The sequence below is a fragment of the Perna viridis genome, chromosome 8 (genome assembly GCF_037379345.1).
Source record: "Perna viridis isolate PV_CMFRI_1.1 ecotype Kerala chromosome 8, ASM3737934v1, whole genome shotgun sequence".
NCBI lineage: Eukaryota > Metazoa > Mollusca > Bivalvia > Mytilida > Mytilidae > Perna > Perna viridis.
In genome coordinates, this window is record NC_142452.1 from 22,236,384 (window position 1) to 22,259,007 (window position 22,624).

The 22,624-nt window shown below is 32.1% G+C and overlaps 2 protein-coding genes across 5 annotated transcripts; both read right to left on the reverse strand.

The window, feature by feature from the left end:
• Positions 1–289: 289 nt before the first annotated feature.
• Positions 290–4,158, reverse strand: LOC148609845 (uncharacterized). The gene is made up of 4 exons (XM_088541497.1): positions 3,975–4,158; positions 3,595–3,742; positions 2,711–2,961; positions 290–1,447 (listed from the first exon to the last, which is right to left on the reverse strand). Exons 1-4 carry the CDS (start codon positions 4,030–4,032, stop codon positions 993–995), a joined length of 912 nt encoding a protein of 303 aa, XP_088397623.1. The 5' UTR covers positions 4,033–4,158; the 3' UTR covers positions 290–992.
• Positions 4,159–11,305: 7,147 nt separating this feature from the next.
• On the reverse strand, positions 11,306–19,905 carry LOC148609846 (uncharacterized). 4 transcript variants are annotated; one of them, XM_088540647.1, is made up of 4 exons: positions 16,231–16,309; positions 14,665–14,818; positions 13,587–13,828; positions 11,306–13,106 (listed from the first exon to the last, which is right to left on the reverse strand). In XM_088540647.1, the coding sequence occupies exons 1-4, from the start codon at positions 16,283–16,285 to the stop codon at positions 12,655–12,657; spliced, it is 903 nt and encodes a 300-aa protein (XP_088396773.1). In that variant the 5' UTR covers positions 16,286–16,309; the 3' UTR covers positions 11,306–12,654. The 4 variants fall into 4 exon arrangements, with proteins under 4 accessions (XP_088396773.1, XP_088396772.1, XP_088396771.1 ...); XM_088540646.1 differs by lacking the exon at positions 16,231–16,309 and adding an exon at positions 19,850–19,905 and having other exon boundaries at positions 11,307–13,112; XM_088540645.1 differs by having other exon boundaries at positions 11,308–13,112.
• Between the last annotated feature and the right edge of the window lie 2,719 nt (positions 19,906–22,624).

A 22,624-nucleotide genomic window follows, 5' to 3' on the forward strand; every position in this document is an offset into this window, starting at 1 on the left:
TGTCTCTTCAGTCTAGGTCAACAGTGTTTCTGTGTCAGTCTTCACTTTTAGAAATTTTTGCCTCTGAGGCCGTCAGACCGAAAATTTAAGTATTACATTCTGTATTTCAAATGCGCAACTCGGACTCCACATGGACCAGGTGCACCGGTAGGGTATGCGGCCTGCGTTTAAAGACTATGATTCGAATATTCTTATGTAGTGTACTCTATGTGAAATTAACCTATATATAAAGACCATCTGGTTTCCAAAATTTTGTTCTTTATTCGAAAGTCACTTAAGACAGATTTCACTGTTTTAAAATAGCATTTTCCAATGATTCACCACAAATTATATGTTTAAGCACTATTTCACGCGTTTTATGGATGTAATGTTATAATTCAATAAGAACATGGGTTCTGATATAAATGCTCCTACTATTAATAACAAATGACGAAATACATGTAAAGTAAAAATATCATATCATGGCATGTGATAATGCTTGCTATTATCAACCAATTCCGTATATATAGACAGAATAAATACTCTGATACCAACCAAAACGTTTGTGGGATATAGTTAATGCAACCTTCAGCCATCTGCATAGCTATTTATGTAAAATAAATTGTTACAAATCTATGGCCGTATCGAAAACTGAAATTACGTGTCATGTGTTAATTTCTGAATGCAATGTAGAAAATTATAAGTAAAAAGAACAAATTTTACTGCGTCGGCTATTTTTTTTTAAAGATAGTTCTTGTTTGAAAGGTGAAATAATTTGTTATCTTCTCTATTGAAACTCATTGACAGATTAATGAGAAAATGGCTGTCAACGACATTTGTCTCTCAAAACCTATCTAATTGAATTTAGATTCATCAATTGTTCTATTCGGTCCATATGCTGCAATGTTGGATTCAAATTCAAGCGGTACTCGTATATGCTGCAATTTTGGATTCAAATGTACAGTGGTACTCGTAGTTGAAACAAAACTATTTCAGATGGATTGATTGGAACTTTAGTATCCAGCCTGACTTTTATATTTTGATAAGTTCGTCAAATCAACCAAAACAAATAATGATGTGAATGTGATAAGTATTATTACACCTGTATAACCAATGACTTTGGCGGAAAACCTGTCATCTTTAGCTGAGGTTATACGTCTGTGATATGAGTCTGTCCTCTTCCTTTCGACTCTGTACAATACATTGTCATACAAAGATTGGTTTATAGCCGCAGAAGTTATTTGCATGTTGCAGTTGCAGGGAGGACTTGCTGTCTGTAAAGGAAAACTGGACGCACATTGTTCGCATGGGTCACATGGTGGGCACGTTGGATTTGGAACGCTAGAAAATCCAGAATTAAATGTCGGACATAGTTCGCATGATTTACAGGAACAAACAGAACATGGTTCACACGTTGAACACGGTTCACAAGTAACAGTGTCCCCTGAAAAGACTCCAGATGTTGTTCCTAAAAGAGTGAAGTATAATTGATAAGAATATCAAATATGCATTGCTCATTTACTTTTGTTACATTGTATGTATTGTTTCAGTTACTTTATGTTCTTTGTTGAGTATGTCGGTTTTCCATGTCTGGTCTTTCTCCCTGGATTACATTCTTTTGGTTTCCCCTAGATTCTTTGTTTCCTTGATTACTTCTCCATTAATGCATTGAGAACCGCTGGTCGTTTCGGTATACGAAAGAAACCAACGCTAATTTTATAACAACATTTGAAATAAACGATACACAAATAGTTCAAGAATTAACCTCTATGTTAACCAAAATATCAAAACTATTCATTGAATATCCCATATGTTTATTCAAAGCCACCAGAATGTAGAAATTGAATGAAAACTGATCCATCAACCAGTACGTGTTTTATTTTTTATTAATGTGATACGATTTTCATCGTTAAAATTTATGTCGTATAACTCTTAACCCAATGTATTTATAAATGTTACGTGCATTTGATTGAAGTTACATAAAACATGTGTGCTTGTTTATGTTATTGATGTTGATTTCAACATCATGTGACTTAAGGTTTACTCGTTTAGTAAGTTCACGGATATATTAATAGCGACAAGAACCGTGACAGTAAACGAAGTACATTTAAGTTGTTCGACGCTCGTCTCTCGGACAGTAAACTTCAGTTTTTCACCCTCTCACCCACCCTATTATATGGTTTTAGAACAATTGTTGTAAATAGGTTATAAATTATATTTAGTCTATGTGTATGTATCTTTTTGATTGTTGACTTGACGTTGATGTTGGTTCATATTGCAATAATATGAATTTCTTTTGTAGAATGCGATTTAAGATTGCTGCAACGTCTTGGGTCATACAGAGACATTTTTTATGTAAAATAAATAAGCTTTACTGTATTGTCCAGGCGAGCTGTTGTCCCAATACAAGTGTTTGTGTTTTATTTATAAATGATTTATGTTCGATTGAGCTTACATCAGAACATAAATAACAAAATTTGTGCCTTTATTTAAACAAAGTATACCCAGTTTTTAAAGTTGTGATTCTCACAACGGCTATTTCAATGGTTAAATAACAAAATAGCCGTGTCCCCCATAGGCAAAGCTAAAAAACATTTATCTGATGTACTACTTTATTTGTACTGCCTCTAACCTGTTTTGTTAGGAGTAAAACATTTTAAAAGACTTTCTACTGTTATACACTAACAAGACGAAAAGAAATGTATTAAGCGGACATGAAATATAAACTTACTACTTTGGCACAATGCGGGGTACTGCCATCCAGCATCCATGCAATAAATCGTTTGAAATTCGAATGTTTTATTAAGACGCACACAGTTTTGATTTGGGCCTCCTTTCGTACAAGTCTCGTGATATGGGGTCATGCAGTTCGGTTCTGAATTTGCCCAAGTCAAGGGTTCAATGACTTGTTCGTTGTTGTCAGCCCAGCGAAATTTTTGTGAAGATCCATCCCAATACATTCCAATCCACATATCTCCAGTTCTGTAGAACAAAAAAATATTATCCAAACATGGTCAACACAGATATAAGCGTATCTAAAGGTTTAAAAGAAACATAAGCTTGTATATTTTTTGCAATAACATAACTCTTTATATATTCAAACTTTGAAAGAAACCGTTTTTACACAGTCGTTTACTGTATCTCCATCCATATAGTTTATTGACAAATGTTAAATTTCATGATAAGTAAACATAACATTACCAAATATGAAAATAATTCAACTTCTTCTCCACACTCATTTGTTTTGTGTAAATATTTCAACAATGATTATGTGTAACGAATTAGAAAATGCAATAACTTGTTGTTGGATATCAGCATTCGAACTGATAAAATATTCAGAGTGATATTCCTTCCTTAACTATAAAAGTGAGGACGAAAGCGATTTTCTATCTATCCCTTTATTTCAGTGTGAAACAAACTTCATATTCGTCCACTTATAGTATCATCTTTTACATATATATTTGTCAGAGTACATCAAACAAATTGAACAATCCAGAAGAAAATCTGAACAGGGTAACAATACGCAGCAAAGAATAAAGATAAAGAATACTGATACAAAAGGTAAGAGTATAATTTCCAAGTTTGGTTATGATGATATTGGCAAAATCAACTTACGGGCTACCGAGATATTTTTTGATCTCGTTATACGTTGTTGAGTCCCTTACAGTAGCCAACTGCATTCCTTCATCTGCACACATTCCCCTAGCGGTGTAGTAATCTGTTTCAGTTGTCAAGAGTTTATATATCGTTGTACTGGAAATGCCTGAAAATATGGAATGGACTTGAAACTTATGCAAAAAAGTGTAGGCTGATTAAAGTAGGTGGGGAAGACTTTTGAAAACTTTATTTATTCCATATGCTAAAGCTTAACAATAGTAAACAATAACATAAAATGCAAATGATCAAAACTCTTTTCCTTACTAATCATTTCCAGAATGAATTAATATTTAACCTAGTGCGTTACAACTGAGAAGAGCTTCCGACTAAATTCTTACCATGAATTAAAATGATGATGACGAATATAATGCTTCTTTTATTCGGATTCGAAATCATGGTATCTTAAATCCTTGTCCAATTTCTAAGTTGTAAAACCTAATATCTTTTCTGATAACGGATTCTTATATACCTTTGGAACGTTATCTCCATGGATAAATAAAGTGTGTTTAGAATATAAGAGCATATATTTATTAATTCATTGAATGAGTATGTTTTTAAGGCTGCACTTCTTAATTTATAAATAAATGGAAAAAAATCTCTATTTGAAAAAAGGTTAATTAATGTTATGTTGATGTAATCGACGGTATTCTTATTGTAGGACATATATATATATATATATACCATAAGTGAGATACAATAAATCGATTCAACTCATTTTGGTCTCTATAATGATAAAATGAGCTTCATCGATTTACACTTGTACGTTTGGCTTTCGATACATTTGATATACTTTAGCCTACACAATAAATGAATTGAAATAAGCACAACAATTGTTCAATTGATTCAAAAATGATAAACAAACTAGGAAAACCCCGCTAAAAGATATATGTACCTCTTCTCTAGAAACAAGATATGAAACAATCTTTGGCACATCATGGTTCAAAAATTTTGTAGTTGTTGTGCAAACGTTTCATCAAAATTTAGAAAATTATGGCCCAGAAGTTGGAACCCTCATATTTAACATTTCCGTGTTTTATCACTATAAACTACTAGCAAATTAAAAATTACAATTGTAATAAAAAATACCTGAAAAAATCATTTTCTATAAAAAAAAGTTTCTATAAATAACATCTATTTTTTTTAATTAAAAATAGCATTTTCCATTAGCCACATCTAAGCATCTTCGTCCATAAAATTAGGTGAATAAATGTCATAATATAAAACATAGGCTGACATCATTATTAAGGCCTGGCCTGTCCTTAATTTTGGCCTTGCTTGATTTGGCCTGGCCTAAATTTTAGTTTTGCAAAGTATGAATTTGTTATTGGCTTGACTTGAAAATGGTAATAGCCTGGCTTGATCTGATCATTTTTGGTATGATTTTTAACAGGTGATTTATGAGTACTTTACAAGTCCCTGTCATAAAACATTTATTCGAGTGCTTCAGAAATATAAGTACTTATGTCAAAGAAATCAGTATCGGATTAAGGAGATGAAAGAAATGCGTCTCATAAGACCTCTTACCAAATTCTGTTTTCGATAGCAGTCGTTGGTTAAAAATTACTCAGTTTCACCCGAAATAATGAATAATGATTGCTATTTGTAAATTGTTCTTTGTGCTAATGGGACCGCTAATATATATAAACTTCTCAGAATGTGATGACTTTATTCGTTACACTGCTCCATCGGATCAAATTGATACAGAGAAGGCGTTGTTGTCATAGATGTCACAGCGGTACGAGTTCGAGTCCCGCGGAGGGAACGACCAAACATTGGCATCGCAAATTCGACAGTTCTAACATCGTTGGGAATATTTCAGACCTTTATATATATATCAAATCATTTTATTTTTAAATTAAAATTATCGTACAAACGTATTGTATTCACATTTTGCGTATTTTGCGTTTTGTGAGGGCGTCCTGTTTTCTTCTACAAATATAGGCTGTTAAAAATCAATTTTGATTATGAAAATATGCTATTAACTGATATAAGAGCTTTTCAAAGTAAGCATTAAGGATTACATGAAGCTGTAATTTGAATTTAATATTGTCATGCAGAACGTATTGACGAAGTTTTGCAGACCGTATTTTTGTGCTAATTTTAACACAAGTTTCATCCATTGTATGAAACGCATTCATTTTCATCAACCACAGTGGGTTTAAATGTATAGATTTTGTACTCAGGTACCTTTTGAATGAACTCTTAACTTTATGTAATGTTAAGAAGTATTTTTCATTAGTAAACAAAAAGGTCAATATCGGTGGTACAAGCTATTCAATAAATGCGGAATTTTACGTGCTCGGTGTATAATCTACCACATATTGTGGCCAGTCAATAACTAGTGCGATTAGTCAAAATTACACTCACGTGTTGTTGCGTTGTGCCAATGATATGTTGTGTACTATTTTTTCTGCTGGGTTTGTTTGTTTAGTTTGCAAAAAAACTTCGAATTTTTGTGTTTTTATTTGAATATCCGCTTATTTTTATCAAGTGAGTTTTATATCACTCGGATTAAATCTAAGCATGATACGTTTTAATTTCATATTATAATAGTCAATAAACATTCGACATCTAGTACTAAGACTACTAAGTACAAATTAATATTCTTCTTATAATCTTATGTTTATCCGTTTCTCTTTGACCCCCTATCGCTATAATATATTTTTGTGCCTCATGATGAACAAAGACTCCATGTCATATCGCCAAAAAAGTTGCTCGTCGTATCTCTCCAGAGCAAGATATAATTTGATAAAAAAGTAATCTACGGAACCAAAGTTATAGCGGTAATAAAAAATGTAATCCAGGGCCAAAGACCAGACATGGAAAACAGGCATACACAACAAAGAACATAAGGTAACTAAAATCATACATACAAAGTAACAAAAGTAAATGAGTTTTGATATGAACACTCCATACGCAGGTGCCGAAGGGATGTTGCCACAGATGAAAGGAAAGTTGACAACGATTTTGAATGACAAGTCATCACGTTTGTCGTTAAGTTTGGACAATAGTTTTCTTTTACCGTCGATTTCTAAGTGTAGGTCAAGATATGAGGCTGACTACACAGTGTCTGTAGTATTCTTTATCTCAAGTTCTTTGGGGTAGATGCGATGTATCAAATACCCAAAATTAGGATTGTTTAAAGACAATACGTCATCTTTATAGCGGAAACTGAGATTTAATGATCTAGCTAAACGACATTTTTGCTTTCGGATCAGATCAGCTGTAAAGTCAGCCTCATAAGAGTTAAGGAAAAGGTCAGCAAGTCGAGGAGCACAATTTGTTCCCATTGGAATGCCGACCGTAATGAAGTCTTGGCAATTTAAAAAATATGCATGCAGTAACCGATCGTGATATACCTCAGCGAAGAACGCTTTACAAAGCAATCCGTAATATTGTTCTTTCACATGATGCTATATACTGCAAACAGCATTTTGTTTTACCAGTAGACTAGAAAGGAACATAAAGTGAACGAGGGGAACCAAACTAACTAGAAGTTAGATTGACAACATTTTGATAGTAATGTTTATCATGTAAACTCACACTCAATCAATATATATATAATATAATATAATATAATATAAGTGTATATATATATATATATATATATATATATATATATATATATATATATATATATATATATATATATATATATATATATATATATATATATATATATATATATATACTTATATTAGGATGTCTTTACAAACACTCATACTTATCCGAAATGCCCTAATTTGTTCTAGTTCATTTTAAACGGGAAACTTAAAACAGCCAGCAAACCATTTCAATATGAAATATGTCAGGTTGGTATACGAAGAGGGTAGAACAAAACGCTATAGCCAATGCTATTCCACCAGGTGGCCGGTGCAGTGAAATTTAAATATCCTCTCTTTTCCGCCAAGAGTTTCACATTACCTGACAGGCTTCAAGTCGAAAGCTATCCCAGTATCCAATCACAAACTGTATACTTATAACAGGACTTTGTGAAAGATACGGGTTTTCCTGCCAGAATGTTCAATCTTTTGCTCACTTATAATTTACCACAGCTTAACTCTCTTAAGAACTTTTTCTTTCGACACCTGGTTTACTATTAGTAAAAGGCATGTGTTCTAAGTCTATGTCTTTTCAAATCGAAAAAAACTTGTTGCTGACACAAATAATTAAACTGGTAAAAAAGTGTCTTAGCGGTGCATTTTCTTTTTTGCATTTCATGACATGTCAAATACCTGGTACCACTATACATTAAAATAAATTTTGTTTCTTTCTTTTGGCTTGCACTGGCACGTTTAAGACGAATATCTGCGATATGAAGTGAAAAAAAAGACCAAATCAATTAGGATACAATAATGCACTGTGTCTTTATGTGCAATAAAAATGACTTTAGCCAATAACGAAGTGTAGCTTTTTTTCTTTGAAATTGCTATTGTCTTTTTTCAAAATTAATACATTCTTTTCGTTTCTCAATAAACTGATAGCCAGGGCAACAAAAAGTTAGACAGGTTCAGCGACGTTCTTTTGAGTAAATAATATTCCATGTTCATCACAAATTTTGTCAAGAACTGAGATGATCATATAAAAATTACAGCGTACTTCACAGTTTTGTTTAGAATTATATGATGCAAATATACGAACTATTCACGATATGGGCCAAATGGGAACTTGTATTTGAATTAACAGAGAAAGTATACATTCAATACTGCTATTTATACAGAAAAGTCGATATTTCAATTTTTTAAATATTCGATTCAAATAGTTTCAAATCAGCAATTAGTATTGAATTAAAATAAGAAACATCAATATTTCAGTAATTAAATTTGTCCTAATATACGTTGGACAAACATAAAAATGTAAAGGTACTAAAGGTGCGCTGTAAAAAGTTCTGGTAGTAAATAGTGGTATAGTATTTGATTTTCCTTATTGTAGGAGGATATCGGCCAAAAATACCGACGCGTCAGCGGTGGGATGATTCAATTACGCAAACATTAACATGACATAAACATAAACACATGAAACATAGACGATCTACATACACAATGTAGCGAACCGAATAAAAATAAATACACATTAAAAAAATAAACAAGGGAAACAAGACGTCAAACAAAAAAGAAGTATGGTTAATCTCACAACAGACCATAGATATTAATCAACTTTGCTAAATTGGTAATTTAAATAAACTTGTTCTTCATTTTCTTGTGTTGATTAATAAAAAAATCGTAGTAATAACAGCTGTATATGTGCTTAATACATCTAATATGACTGCAATAGACATACACAACAAAGAACATAAAGTAACTAAAATCATACATACAAAGTAACAAAAGTAAATGAGCAACTCGGACTCCACTAAAAACTAGGAGCATGGACCAGGTGCACCGGTAGGGTAAGCGTCCTCTGCTTTTCTAGAAACACCCGCCGAGTTGCTCATAAAAAGTCAAGTCCGGGGTAGACAAACGAGGAAAGGAAAACTATGACCCGTTGAATAAATCAGTTTTCATGGTGCTGATGGATACACCATAACGATCCACGAGTTCATGATGACGACCATAAAATTTCTGTAGTGATGACTTCAATCTTGTAGCAACATACCCCTGTTCCAGAAGCCTATTTGTTAGAGTTCTAGCGTGATACAAAAAGTCTGCGTAGTTTCGGCAAGCTCTGGCATAACGTATGAGTTGTGATATGAATACTCCATACGCTGTTGCCACAGATGAAAGGAAAGTTGACAATTCTGAATGAAAAGTCATCACGTTTGTCGTGAAGTTTGGTCAATAGTTTTCAGGATCCAAATTGAATTAATACCACTACGGGAGTAACAAGTGTTGTGGTAGGACTGCAGACCCTCTTTGACAGTTGTGAGTATAGAAGTTAAAAGTTTTGAAAGAGGTTTGGTGGTACATTTTGCAGATCCAACTATGAAACGTTGTTTGTATGGATTCTTGTGAAGTTTAGGAATCCAGTACATAGACGGTAAATCACAATCATCGTCCTTGGTAGAGAGACCAAAAGAGGATAGCACAGATTTATAGTTTTCCACAATCTCTTTTTGGAGAGAGTGGTAGCAGTATAGGTCTTATCATTGCTTTTATTTGCTACGTCTACCTCTGATAATAAACATTGGATATAAAACGTTTTGCAGACAAAAACAATGTTGTTTTGGGCTTTGTCTGCTGGAACAACATATTTGTCATGTATAGTAGACAATGTTTTTGCTTCATCGGGGTCTTTGAAACTGATGTAGCCTTGTCACTCATTGACCTAATTAAAACTTTCATTCGTTTCAAAATTAAAGACCTCACGGCCTTTAACCACTCTGACAGAGAATCAATGTCTTCTTGTTCTCGTTTTATCCATTTTCTTGCATAGTCCTCGACGGCATCCATAAGAACTTTAAAGTTATAATTCCAATTTATGGAGCGTGGTTCACGGTACTTGGGACCTTTAGAGAGGATATTACGCAGAGATTCGTTTTCGATAATGGTTAAATCTCCCGTAACGACGTGACCAGAAGGACCATATTTGAATGGCGAGGTTTTGCGAGAACAGTCAGGTGGTTTAGCCTTGAAGTCCTCAATCTCGAGGTTCTGCAATAGCCTTTTATAATTGAAAATTTTTGATGCGATGGGTGAAGTATAGGAATATGAAATAATTTGTATGGATTTGTTTTTGAAATATGGGGGACTTTTGTTGGTAACGTTTTTGTGATGGAGGATATTAGCCAAATTAATTGCATCTATACCTTTGGTGACAAACGGTAGTGGAAGAAATGATCGTTTTTCTTTATCTTGACTTTTCACACAAACTGGTTTAAAGAGTCTGTGGAAACCAATATTCAAAATGATGGCAACAAGTCTGTATAATGATGAGGTGGGGTCAGAAACAGGAGTGTCAAGACTTGTTTTGTAAAGGGAGTGAAGTAGAGTTAGAGGTAAAGAATAAAGTTTGGTTCTAATGTGATTAAGTCCAAGAGGTTTTTGTATGAATGGAAGGAAACCAACTATGGAGACATAATGTAACTTAGGTGACGTATAGTGGCGATGGCCATGACTCCTTTTCTGTCTTGGATTTTTGTCAAATAAATTCATCACATTTATGCTATTGTTATATTGGCTTGAAAGGTTTCCTATACTTTTAATGTTGTCATTGCATCAGTAAGGTATTGCAGTACCTAGTCTGCGTATCCAGTACTCCTCTCTTTCCCTACGATAGTTTTTACTTAGAACGGGACTGTTCGTAGGATGATAAATTTTTTCTAAATTTTAAAATTTCTAAAATACGAAAATTCATGGAGAGGATTGAATGATCTTGTTGATTAAAGTATTGATAAACTGTCGGGAATTTGGTGGTGTTAATTCCCGAACGATGACCGCACATTCTTTTATTTAATTGTTCTTGCGTTTCTCCGACATATATTAAACCACATAAGTTGCATTCTAATCCATATATTAAGTTTGTTGATTTGCAACTTAAGTCATCGTGACATACTTACAAGGCAACAGAGTGTCCGATCTGCTGTCAGGTTCGGACCTTTTTATACTGGGCGACGTCCGAGCCAGTTTTTCTTTCATTCCTCTTGTTAAAAACATTAATTAAAAAAAAACAAAAAAGAAAGGCATGATTTGAACCTTATTATGCATTTTTTTTAATGAAAATACAATATATAAATAATGTTGTTTCGAAATAAAACACATAAATTAACGTGGAAATAACATGAAAGCAAACACGGGTAAGTTTATTTATTTTATTTTATTTTATTTTATTTTTATTATTTTTTTTGTTAAATTGAAAAACCACCTCAAATATCAATATCATTTGAAAACTTAAATCTCAAGAAATTTGACGCACAAAATCGAATATAAACCAGTTTGAAAGAAAGTTGAAAAAAAAAAAAAAAATTTTATAAAATTAATTAAAATATTATTCTTATTTCTTTGTCTCTTTAACATTTTAACTATTTCCATTCACGTATATTACGTGAAACAAATAGCAGGTGTTTAACAAGTATTCTGCAGGTCCTTGTCATAAAAAACCCATTTGAATGCTTAATTCATGGAAATACTTTTACGTAAAGAAATCAGTATTAGTATTAGTAAGGTTATTTGGTTAGTCTTAGGTAGATCATACTTAATATATTTGTTGGATTTCTTAATTAATCTAATGAATTATATTAAAACAAAAAAAAAACAAAAAAAAACAAAAAAACAAAAAACAAGGATCTATTTCAAAAAGAAAATAGGGGATCGTGTGATGTCTTACTAAAATTCCAATAATATTACGATTGCATAATCTTCCCTAAATTATCTCCCCATTGACAGAAGCTTTTCAAATAAATAGATTTCCATATATTTACCGCACAAAGTTTCATGTAAAAAAGTTTTTAAATAACTATATTTTCATTCAACCCGTCCCCGTATGGATAAATCTCAAACAACCGATGTGAAATATTACAGGAAGTGTTATTTAAAACCAGGAGATGGTTATAATTTCAGTCAATCACAACACGCTGATGATTTTGGTATTTCTGTATCAAAAAGATCTGTCCCTTAAATAAGAAATCAGAGTTTTGGCAAATCCGGATCCATTTTTATAATTCAAAGATTAAATCAAGGATTAAGAGAAAGTCAAATTTAAGAGTTTTGGTTTTTTTTCTCACTGGACCACAATTGCCATGTCGTGTTAGTAATTTAATTTGTTTAAAAAGGCACTGGTCAATTGCATCTGATAGACAAATTACTGTGAAATGTAGATCAATATAGATATTAAGAGTTTTAACTTTTGTTTTGAATTTTAATTGTTCTGGTTTGATTTTTGGTTTGATGTATTTCGATTACTATTTATATTTGAATTTTTGACGATTTTTCTTAGCTTCAATGCCATAAATTTCCCTGGCAGTACATGTACAACTAGTACTTCTTCATAAGCACATAAGTACATAACATATATATTGGGTTCATTAATAAATTGTTTTCATTGCAAAATATTCTCTGAAACTTAAGTGCACAAGCGATATGTTTAAGATATGTTGTTTTTCTCATCTTTCAACTTCCAAAAGTTAATCACATCAACCAGAACGAACAGGGTTGCAAATGTAACTAGGATTATAACACCAGTGTATCCAAGCACTTTAGCAGAGAACCTGTCGTCGATAGCTGAGGTTAGCTGTCGATGATATGACCCTGTCTTCTTCTTTTCGACTTTGTACAATACAATATTTGAGGAGGTGTTCGAAGTTACTAGTGCATTTTGTTTGTTACAGTCACAGGGTGGAACCACCGTCGTTTCTATAGGTAAGTATGATGTACCTTTTCCACATGGTTCACATGGTTCACAAGTTAAACTTTGTATAGTAGGGGTTTCAGGTTTATATGTATTGCAAGGTTCACAGGTTGCACAAGGTTTGCAAGCTTCACATGTAGTGCATGGTAAAGATTTGGTACTTTGCTCGCTATCGGAAGTCGTCGGCTCTGAAACTTATTATAAAAAATTGTATCACAATTTACTGTTAGTTTTGTACGTGGGTTTTTATTGGATGGCGTATGTTGTTCAGTTAGATATTTGTTGTTTTCGTTTTCGTTTGTCTATGTCTTGTTGCTTTTTCGTCAACTGGTGTATTTAAGTTAGACATTCACTTTACAAAATATTACAATTTTAAATGACGAAATGTCCTTCTATAAGGATTAGCCAAAGAATTAAAAAACAGATTGGGCGGATATGAATTTTAATTTACATATTTGGAAGGCTTGTCAAATGTGTGTATGTTCTTAGTTGATGTTTCTGACACATGATTCGTCGTGATCTTTTTGTCATCAATGATGGCACTATACATAAAACTCGTTAAAAACCTAAAAACATTATTTACTTATATCGGGTTTTTAAATAAAAAAGAAGGAACACTCTATTTGTCAACCTCTCAACAGAATAAAATGAGTTGTTTTACTACTTACCGCTTTTGCACAGTGGATAGTACAAGCTGTCACAATATATTGTTTTGAATACATAACTCGTTGTCAGTCGGACACAATTTTGATTCGGGGAACCATAATAACAAGGGTCAGGAAATGGTGTCATGCAGTTAGGCTCTACAGGATCCCAATTTATATCTTCAACCACTTCAGCATCATTGTCGGACCATCGAAAGTTTTGGATATCACCATCCCAATACATTCCAACCCACATTTCTCCAGGTCTTTCAAACAGAAATATGGCATTACTTTTGATGTGAAATTAAACTTAAACATTAAGTGAAACTGAGTTTGCAAGGAAAACACAAAGGTCACCAAAACCGGCAAATAGACGGACTAAGGCAAATTCTGAAGCCACGATTGAATTTAGAATGTAATGTTTGTCTTGGAATCAATTTTAATTAAAATCCAACAATTTAGAAATTTTACTTATTTTGGCGGTCATTTTGAAAACAAAAGCGGCGTTTTGACAAACTCTGATGCCTCCATTAAATTTAGGATGCCATGTTGACACCAGAAATCAATTTTAATAAAAATTGAATAATATTGAGATTTTAACGATTTTGGCGGCCATTTTGAAAGAAACGGCGACTTTCTTAAAAAGATATTTTCGCCTGTCGGGATTTTGATGTCAGGAGGTCATGATCAGGTATTTGAGTAGTTTTCATACAATTAAATAGTTCCACTCATTTTTAGACAAGTTTAACTATTACCCTCGGGGATATTTTGTCCACAAGCAGCAATTTCGATGCTGTGATTGCTTAATAAAAATGCAACTCATATTTTGAAATACATCTCATCAGCAGCTTAGGACAAAATACATAGGGAGGTCTTATATATTTAAACAAAGAAATGAAAAATGGTTAGACTTTATCACCCTAGATTCGTACCCATTTGGATTCTTTTTAAAAGTGCAAAGTTTTTTAATGCACCTTGTTCAACATCTTCAAATTCTAATATAATGTAAAATGAGTTGAGACAGGTAGTGAAAACAAATCGTACAAAAATATACTAATAATTATATAGGTTTAAATTGTTCATGAACTCTTTTATTACTTACACGCCACCACCGTTTATGTATGATGCAGCCTCTGTATTAGCAGCATTATCCTTTATAGTGGCTAGCTCCATTCCCGCGTCTAAACATCTCTGTTTTGCTGTTGCGAAATCCGTTTTTGTCGAAAGAACGTTGTAGGTTACCGAGCATGATACACCTTAAAACATGTTTCTAGAACTATTTTCTATGTAAAGGAAAAATGGTTAAACAAACATTTTTAACTTTTTCATTACTTTCACAGGAATGTTGTCATAGATGAAAGGAAAGTTGACAATACGGAGTGAAAAGTCATCGCGTTTGTCGTATAGTGTGGTCAATATTTTTCCTTTACCATCGATCTCAAATTGTTTGTCAAGATATAAAGCTGACATCACAGTGTCTGTAGTGCCCTTTATCTCAAGTGCTTTGGGGTAGATCCAATATATCAAATCCCCGATTTATTTAACGATAATATGTCATTTATATGGCGGAAACTGAATTAAGATCTAGCTACATGATGTTCCTTCTTTAGATCAGATAAGCTGTACAGTCAGCATCGTAAGAGTGAAGGAATAAATAGATCAGCAAGTAGAAAGAGAACACATTTTTTCCCATTGGATTGTCGACCGTTTCTTGGAAAATGCGTCTGCAGTGTTTTTAAGAATTCAAAATATGTCCAAATATTTAAATGAAAACCAGTCTACACGAGCACGCAAAACAAACATACAAACACACAAAAGCAAAAGGATTACATTCGTTTGGCAACATGTTTTGGGGAAAAAACACTTAATTAATTTCCAATTATGTATGAAACCATTGTGACGTCTACAACCAGGAAAATTTGCATGACTGACTTATGCGCATTTTGAAAAAAAAAAAAGAAACAGGCAAACGAATTTACAACCTTTCGACAGTTATTATATTATTCAAGCGCGATTATTTATTCAATTGTTTGACAACTATTTATGGGAATGAAAGCAAGATTTTCTTTCATCTCAAACTATACACTACTAGATTAAGTGTATTGTCCTGGCAGTACCAAATTCTCCTTCAACTTAAATCTGAATATTTTTTAATGAAATATAGAGAAAATCTTAAGCTAGCCTCTTAACAAAATAAAACAAATGTTAACAAAACAGTTTAAAAGACTTGTTTTCGGGCTTAAGTGTGCATATGTATTTGAAATGTATTTATTCACTAATGTAATTCGATTAGAAATCTTTTCATAAGAGTAAAATCGTCCAATGTTCACATAAGATATGACATTGTAAACTAAAATTTGTAAATCTAAACGTATGTAAAGGGATAACATTTTGTATGATTTAAAAACTGGTAGAAGTATGTTCCTAACACCAATTTTGCATAAGGACGACATGAGCATTACTATTAAGTAAAGATTGTATTTAACAAAATAAGTGCACGGTTCAAAAGCAGGTTATAATAACAAAAGAGACAGCCAAAAAGAGCAAATTTAACTAAGTGCTACTTTCTGTAAAATACACTACCATCATGGATTGACAATTTAATTAAAAAGCTTAAAGACAACAACCATTTTTCATTTTAAAGAATTTTCTAAGCAGACAATCTTACCATTGATGATAAAAGAAAAAATGAATTGGAAAGCTGGTATAGATCTCCTAAGCATCACTATATTAGAAGACTTAACTATTTATCAGCGAAAAAAATGCACACTAACACTCTTATATATACTCAGAGACAAAGCAACTTATTGACTCCCTGAAATATTCAGAACGAAAAGCTAATTATTGATTCATGTATAGACAGGTTAATTCCAGTAAACCCTTCAAATATTCCTAGGTATATATACATAACCTATAAGAATGCATTAGTCGACGAAACCCTCATATTGTTTTTATTACGTGAAAATACGATTAACTTTTGTGTGTTTTTTTTTATTAAATAAATACGAATTTACTGTTTTATCCTGTATCCCTATTTGCCTCCTAGAATGGTTATCACTCTACATCGAATTTTTTTGGGGTCAAAGTAGCAAATCTTCGAATGGCGTGGTTGTAAAATACAGTTAACATGTCCTTGCATTCGACATCTTTTGTTATTGTTGAATTCATGTTTTTTTTATTGTCATGGTGTAAAACTATTGACCAAACTTTACGACAAACGTGATGACTTATCATTCAGAATTGTCAACTTTCCTTTCATCTGTGGCAACATCCATACAACACCTGCGTATGGAGTGTTCATTTCAAAACTCATACATTATGCCAGAGCTTGCCGAGACTACTTTTTGTATCGCGCTAGAATTGTAACAAATAGGCTTCTGGAACAGGGGTATGTTGCTACAAGATTGAAGTCATCACTACAGAAGTTTTATGGTCGTCATCATGAATTCGTGGATCGTTACGGTGTATCCATCTGCGCCATGAAAACTGATTTGTTCAAACTGTCATAGTTTTCCTTTCCTCGTTTGTCTACCCTGGACTTGACTTTTTATGAGCAACTCGGCGGGTATTTCTAGAAAAATAGAGGATGCTTACCCTACTGGTTCACCTGGTACTTGCTCCCAGTTTTTAGTGGAGTCCGAGTTGCTCATTTGCATTTGTTACTTTGTATGTATGATTTTAGTTACTTGATGTTCTTTGTTGTGTATGTCTGTTTCCCATGTCTGGTCTTGTCCCTGGATTACATTCTTTTGATTACTACTATAACCTTGGTTCCCTTGATTACTCTTGCATAAGTCGTGATAGCACATGCATACAATCACGGTGTTTATATAAGTAAATGTATATGCTCAAAACTCAGATAATTAGTGTCAGTCAGAGGTTTTGCTAAACAGTGACTAAGTGTGCAAATAAACAAAAGGTCATTAACAGAATAGAAATAACGTATGATCTTACACGGACGAAGCGTAACGTCATATATATTTAGATGATATAAAAAATGGCTCAAAATCGGTGTGTTTATTCGTTTGATTTGTCATTATTTATTTTTTTATTAGTGACATTTGAAGTTCAATTAAGAGGTCAATGGTTTTCCTAATGGTTAATGATTTGAAAGATGTTGATTCCTTCATACATAAGCATACAAAATTATAATGTATAATAGCGTTCAGATTAATTTAAAATGTGCCTCATTAGGAATGGAAAATATGAGAATACGACTCCAAATGCTTTTGAAAATATTTAAAAAGGCAATACTATGTTCGACATTATGGTCTGTGAATTTAAATCGATAAGTATTCGTTTAAATCTTAAGACCAGTCTTTAATTTTTTATATGTATTGAGAGGACACAAATTACAGTATAAACAATATTAAGTCGAATATTTTAGGTTTAGCACAAATAAACAGCTATTTTATGTTTATTTCAATGATTTCCAAATTCAAATTCTCCACATATCATTTTTCTCACAGCATGACATTCTTGCACTTTTGATGGGTTGGAGAAAATTCTGAAAAAAATTGATTTAACTCAACTTGGTTTACGGTAATCGGATGATAAAATACTTTTTTTACCCAAATTTGTTTGCAAGTATTTAACCAAACAAGAATTTAACAGTGTTCTTTCTTTACGAAATAAGCATTTCTTCCGTAGTTTTTAATTCTTACTATTTAATTTAGTATGGACGAAAAACAATTTGTCACCATTTCCCTTTTTCTAAAATTTTCGATCGAACTTCACAAAAAATACAACTTGTAGTTATTCAATTCAGTATAATTTTGTACAACTGCACAGTATAAAAATGCTTATATATTTAATTCCCTATATTTGACAGCAGTTTCCCCTCAGATACAATATTGATAGTTTTTTTTCTTTTGAAGAATGGCTTTAATATAAATTAATACTATTGTAACAGCCCAAATGAGGTAGGTCCACGTTTCTCCATTTTGTTTTTCATCTGTGCAAGTATGATCGAGTATACGATTGTGTGAAACTTTTGTCGAAACACAGCGTCTCAACTTATTTTAACATCTATGCATCTTTAAGTCGATAGACGCAAACATAAATTTAGCTTGCCTGGCCTTAGGCCATGTGAGCTATTGCCATGACTTGGCGTCCGTCATCGTCTTCATCGTCGTTTGTCGTCGTCGTCATTAGCATTTTTTTTCAAACGTCTTTTACTCTGAAACTACCGATGAATTTGGATGAAACTTAGCATGATTTTTAGGGTATCTTGCACGAAATGATCGTCTGAATGTCGCCACTAAATATAGAACATAGAAATCAGACATCAGTTTTCTGATATTTTGAGTTGAGAGGCAGTATTGAAACATTATTCTCATCAGTTGCTCGGATTCCAATAATTTTGAGTTTCGTTAGTAAGAATAGTGTTTGTCCGCTTATTTTTATACTTGCTTTGATTTCAACGATACTTGGTATTTGCAGCGAAAATTGTCTTCTGAGTAGAATGGTGATAATGTAAAAGTTGTAGACCTATGGTTTTACTACATTTTATGTTCTTTTTGAGTAAATGTATACTAGGCTAAATGCCCCTCAAACCCAGTGGAATAACAGGGCATAGGGGAACCCCTGCCCATTTTTTTCCAGAGGTTCTAAAACACTTTTAAGGCATTTCCATCATTTTACAGTGCCTTGGGTACTCAGTTGAACTTACAACATTCAGCAATATATGCTCTTTTTCAGCAATTTTTGTCAAACAAGGTAACAAGTCATGATATCATTACTAACTTAGTTAATAGGGCATGATAAAACCTCTTCTTCATTATAGCGCTGAAATTAATTGGTAACTAACAATCTAATGATAAAATATGCGTGTAAAACCAAATGAAAAACAAAATAAGGTAATAAAACCAATCGAGACAGAAGTCGCATAATCCGAAATATAATTTTTGTAGAGTAACAAAAATTTCAGAGACTTTTACTTTACAGACTGTCCAATTTAGAACAAAATCAGGGTTAAATCTTAATTTAACTACTGAAAAAAAATATTCATATATGTTATACATATTGATTCATTTATAACTGCATATTTTAGCTGTATAATGTCAAGTTTTTTAGATCTGAATTAAATTTACGATATATTATTATCCATCTAATTTTTCTCCAATAAAAGTACTAATTACATTTGTAAAGATAAACCAATTGAGAATGCTTGTTTGCAAATTTTACAAATTTCAGAATGTCACATTTAAGGCCTGTAACAGTGTTTTTACAGATAAATGTTTTGAAATACTGTAACTGAGAACTTATTACAAACAAGTATACTTTACCATCGATGAGACAGCATATAATTAATATATAAAGTTGTAATGAAGTCATTTCCTCACTGCTGTTCTACGAAATGTAATGTGAATTCGGGCTTTTAGAATTATTAATAAATAAAGAACTTATACAAAGGTGGGTGGTATTTTAATTTTAGTTTCTTTATTTGTTCAAACACCCTATCTTGAAGCTAAAAGTAGTCCAAAAAAATAATTACAATGAAACTATTTTTTACTAATTAACTACTTTTATTGTTGAAAAAACTGCCACAACAGTGTTTAAAAAATACTAATAAGATCCTTGTTCTTTCATAATCCGCTTTCTATAGCATTGAAGAGGTAAGATTAAGACATGTTTACTTAAGACTTTGTGTAATAATTTGTTGGAACATTTAAAAATAAAGAAACATTGTTTGATGCTAGAGTAGAGAGTCTACCTAAAAACGTTTGCTCGACTTTTGTGTACCTTACTCTCGATTGTGTCTAGCTTTTGGATCAAGCATGTGGATTCAATGTTTATCTGATTTTTTAACTCAAACTTTTTATTATGTAACTTTTAAAAGTATATTCAAAAGTCCCTTTTCTGGTGAGGCATTCCGTTCGGGCATTATGTGCATACAATACTATATGTCATAAGATTTTTTTTAGCATTCATTTACAACTAATTTACTGGACACTGGTATCATTATAAAAAGAGATGACATAAAACAAAAACACTTATAGAAAGAGAAGATATATATACCAACAGAAATTGTAGAAAAAATGGTAGTGACAACCAATAACTTAAGCTAGGAGTATTTAAATAATTTAACGCTTGTCATGAAAAAAAATAATGAAACAAACACACAACGAATCGGCGCTAGTTTTAAATCGATTATTTGAAGTCCAAATTGAAGCAAATTTCAATTTAAAAAAAAATATTTGTATTGTTACCGCAAGTAAATACAGCACATATTTTTCACAGGGAAAAAATGAGTACCAAAGTAAGACACCCCAACCTCCTCAATCCGATTTGTAAGAATGTTTGAAAGCAACAAAAAGTATTATAATTTCATTCGGTTGAAGTATTTAGAAAATATTTAATTACAAATTGATAATATTACGCATCTGACCTAAAGCATGCTGAGTGTAAACCCACTTCATACTCTTTGAGGTAATGTATATGTTTTCAAATACATTGAGACATTATTGTAATCTAAGTATGGAGTGTGTGTTTTACTAGGGAAAATACCATCTTGCGGTGTTAGTTGTGGTGCATTGAAAGTTTATATAAGTAAGATCCTTTTCCATAAACAAACACTTTTTTTTTCTATAAGCAGCATGCCATTTAATTACAAATAAAAGTGTTCATAATTAAAATACATAATCAACAATGTCAACCAGCATGAACTATTAAGTAACCAATATAAGGCGTATGATATCGTTTTTTTAAATTTCATCTCCTTATTTACTTGACAAAGGGTTATAAGTTATCCATTATACAGACCAGCTTGACTATATAACCTTATATGAAAATAATGTGAAAAATACTGGTATATCATAATACCAGTTAGTGAAAAAGTAATCAAGGAACCAAAGGTAGTAGCGGAAATCAACAAAATGCAATCGATGGATGAAGAAAGGACAAAGAAAACAAGTACACACAACAAAGAACGTGAAATAACCACAACAACACACACAAAAACAAAAACAAAACAAAAACTCGGACTCCACAAAAAACACTGGGAACATGGTCGAGGTGTACCGGTAGGTAGGTTTTTCACAACTAAGTTTAGGCACACATCAACAATAAAATACTAACGTATTCAAATTAATTCTTAGGCTAGACTTCCTAAAGATGTCCATTTTCTATGCTGAATGTTTTGGTTGAATGAAATCAGCCTTAATGTTATTTATACCTTATATTTCTATCTCTCACGTTTTTCTCAATGGTGACTTAGAATGAACATACTTTATAAATTTGATGTAAACAAAAACTCAATTTAAAGAAAATCGAGCCTTAATAAAAGCAATTTTATATTGACTCTGTAGGGAAATTTCACTATTTACCAAACTGTAAATAAAAACTTACTAAGAATTTCTTATAAATTCGTATAGATGACACTTCACTGACATTCTCTCAAATTCCAAAAAGAAAATTAGATGTCGCCGAGCCTTTTCTTTCATATCATTATTTAGTAATAAGACTAAATTCAAGTTCCGGTTACATTTCTATAGCATGTTTTCCAGCAATTATTGACAGAGGCATTTTTACAATTAATGTTTGTACTTCACTATTTACAATGATAAAAAAAATTCGTTTAAATGTTAAAACATGTTCATTGTATTGTCCATTTGATTTATATAGGGTTGTGAAAACAAAATTATTTAAGAATCAGATTTTTTTTCAAAATTCAAAACAAATTTGGCAAACACATTTTCAATATCATACGAACTTATGAAGCATTTACCAAAAACTTTCATCTAGAAATTAAAAAAGTTTCCCATTACCATATCATTTCTATATTATTATGAAAAAAAATTCTTTGAAATCAGATTTTCATCAGAATTTATCAACATTTTGGCGAACACATTTCTAACCAACTTTGAAAATATTTACCAAAAAATCATCATAAAATAAAAAAGTTTCCCATTACCCCAAGTGCAAAATTTTCGATTAAAATGTCTATATTTTTTGTACTAGTGACCAGGTAAAAATATTGGCATTTGAATATAAATAAATACAAAAAAAATGTGCTTTTGGTCTATTTTAAGTATGACATGTGATGAACTATTTTAAATATT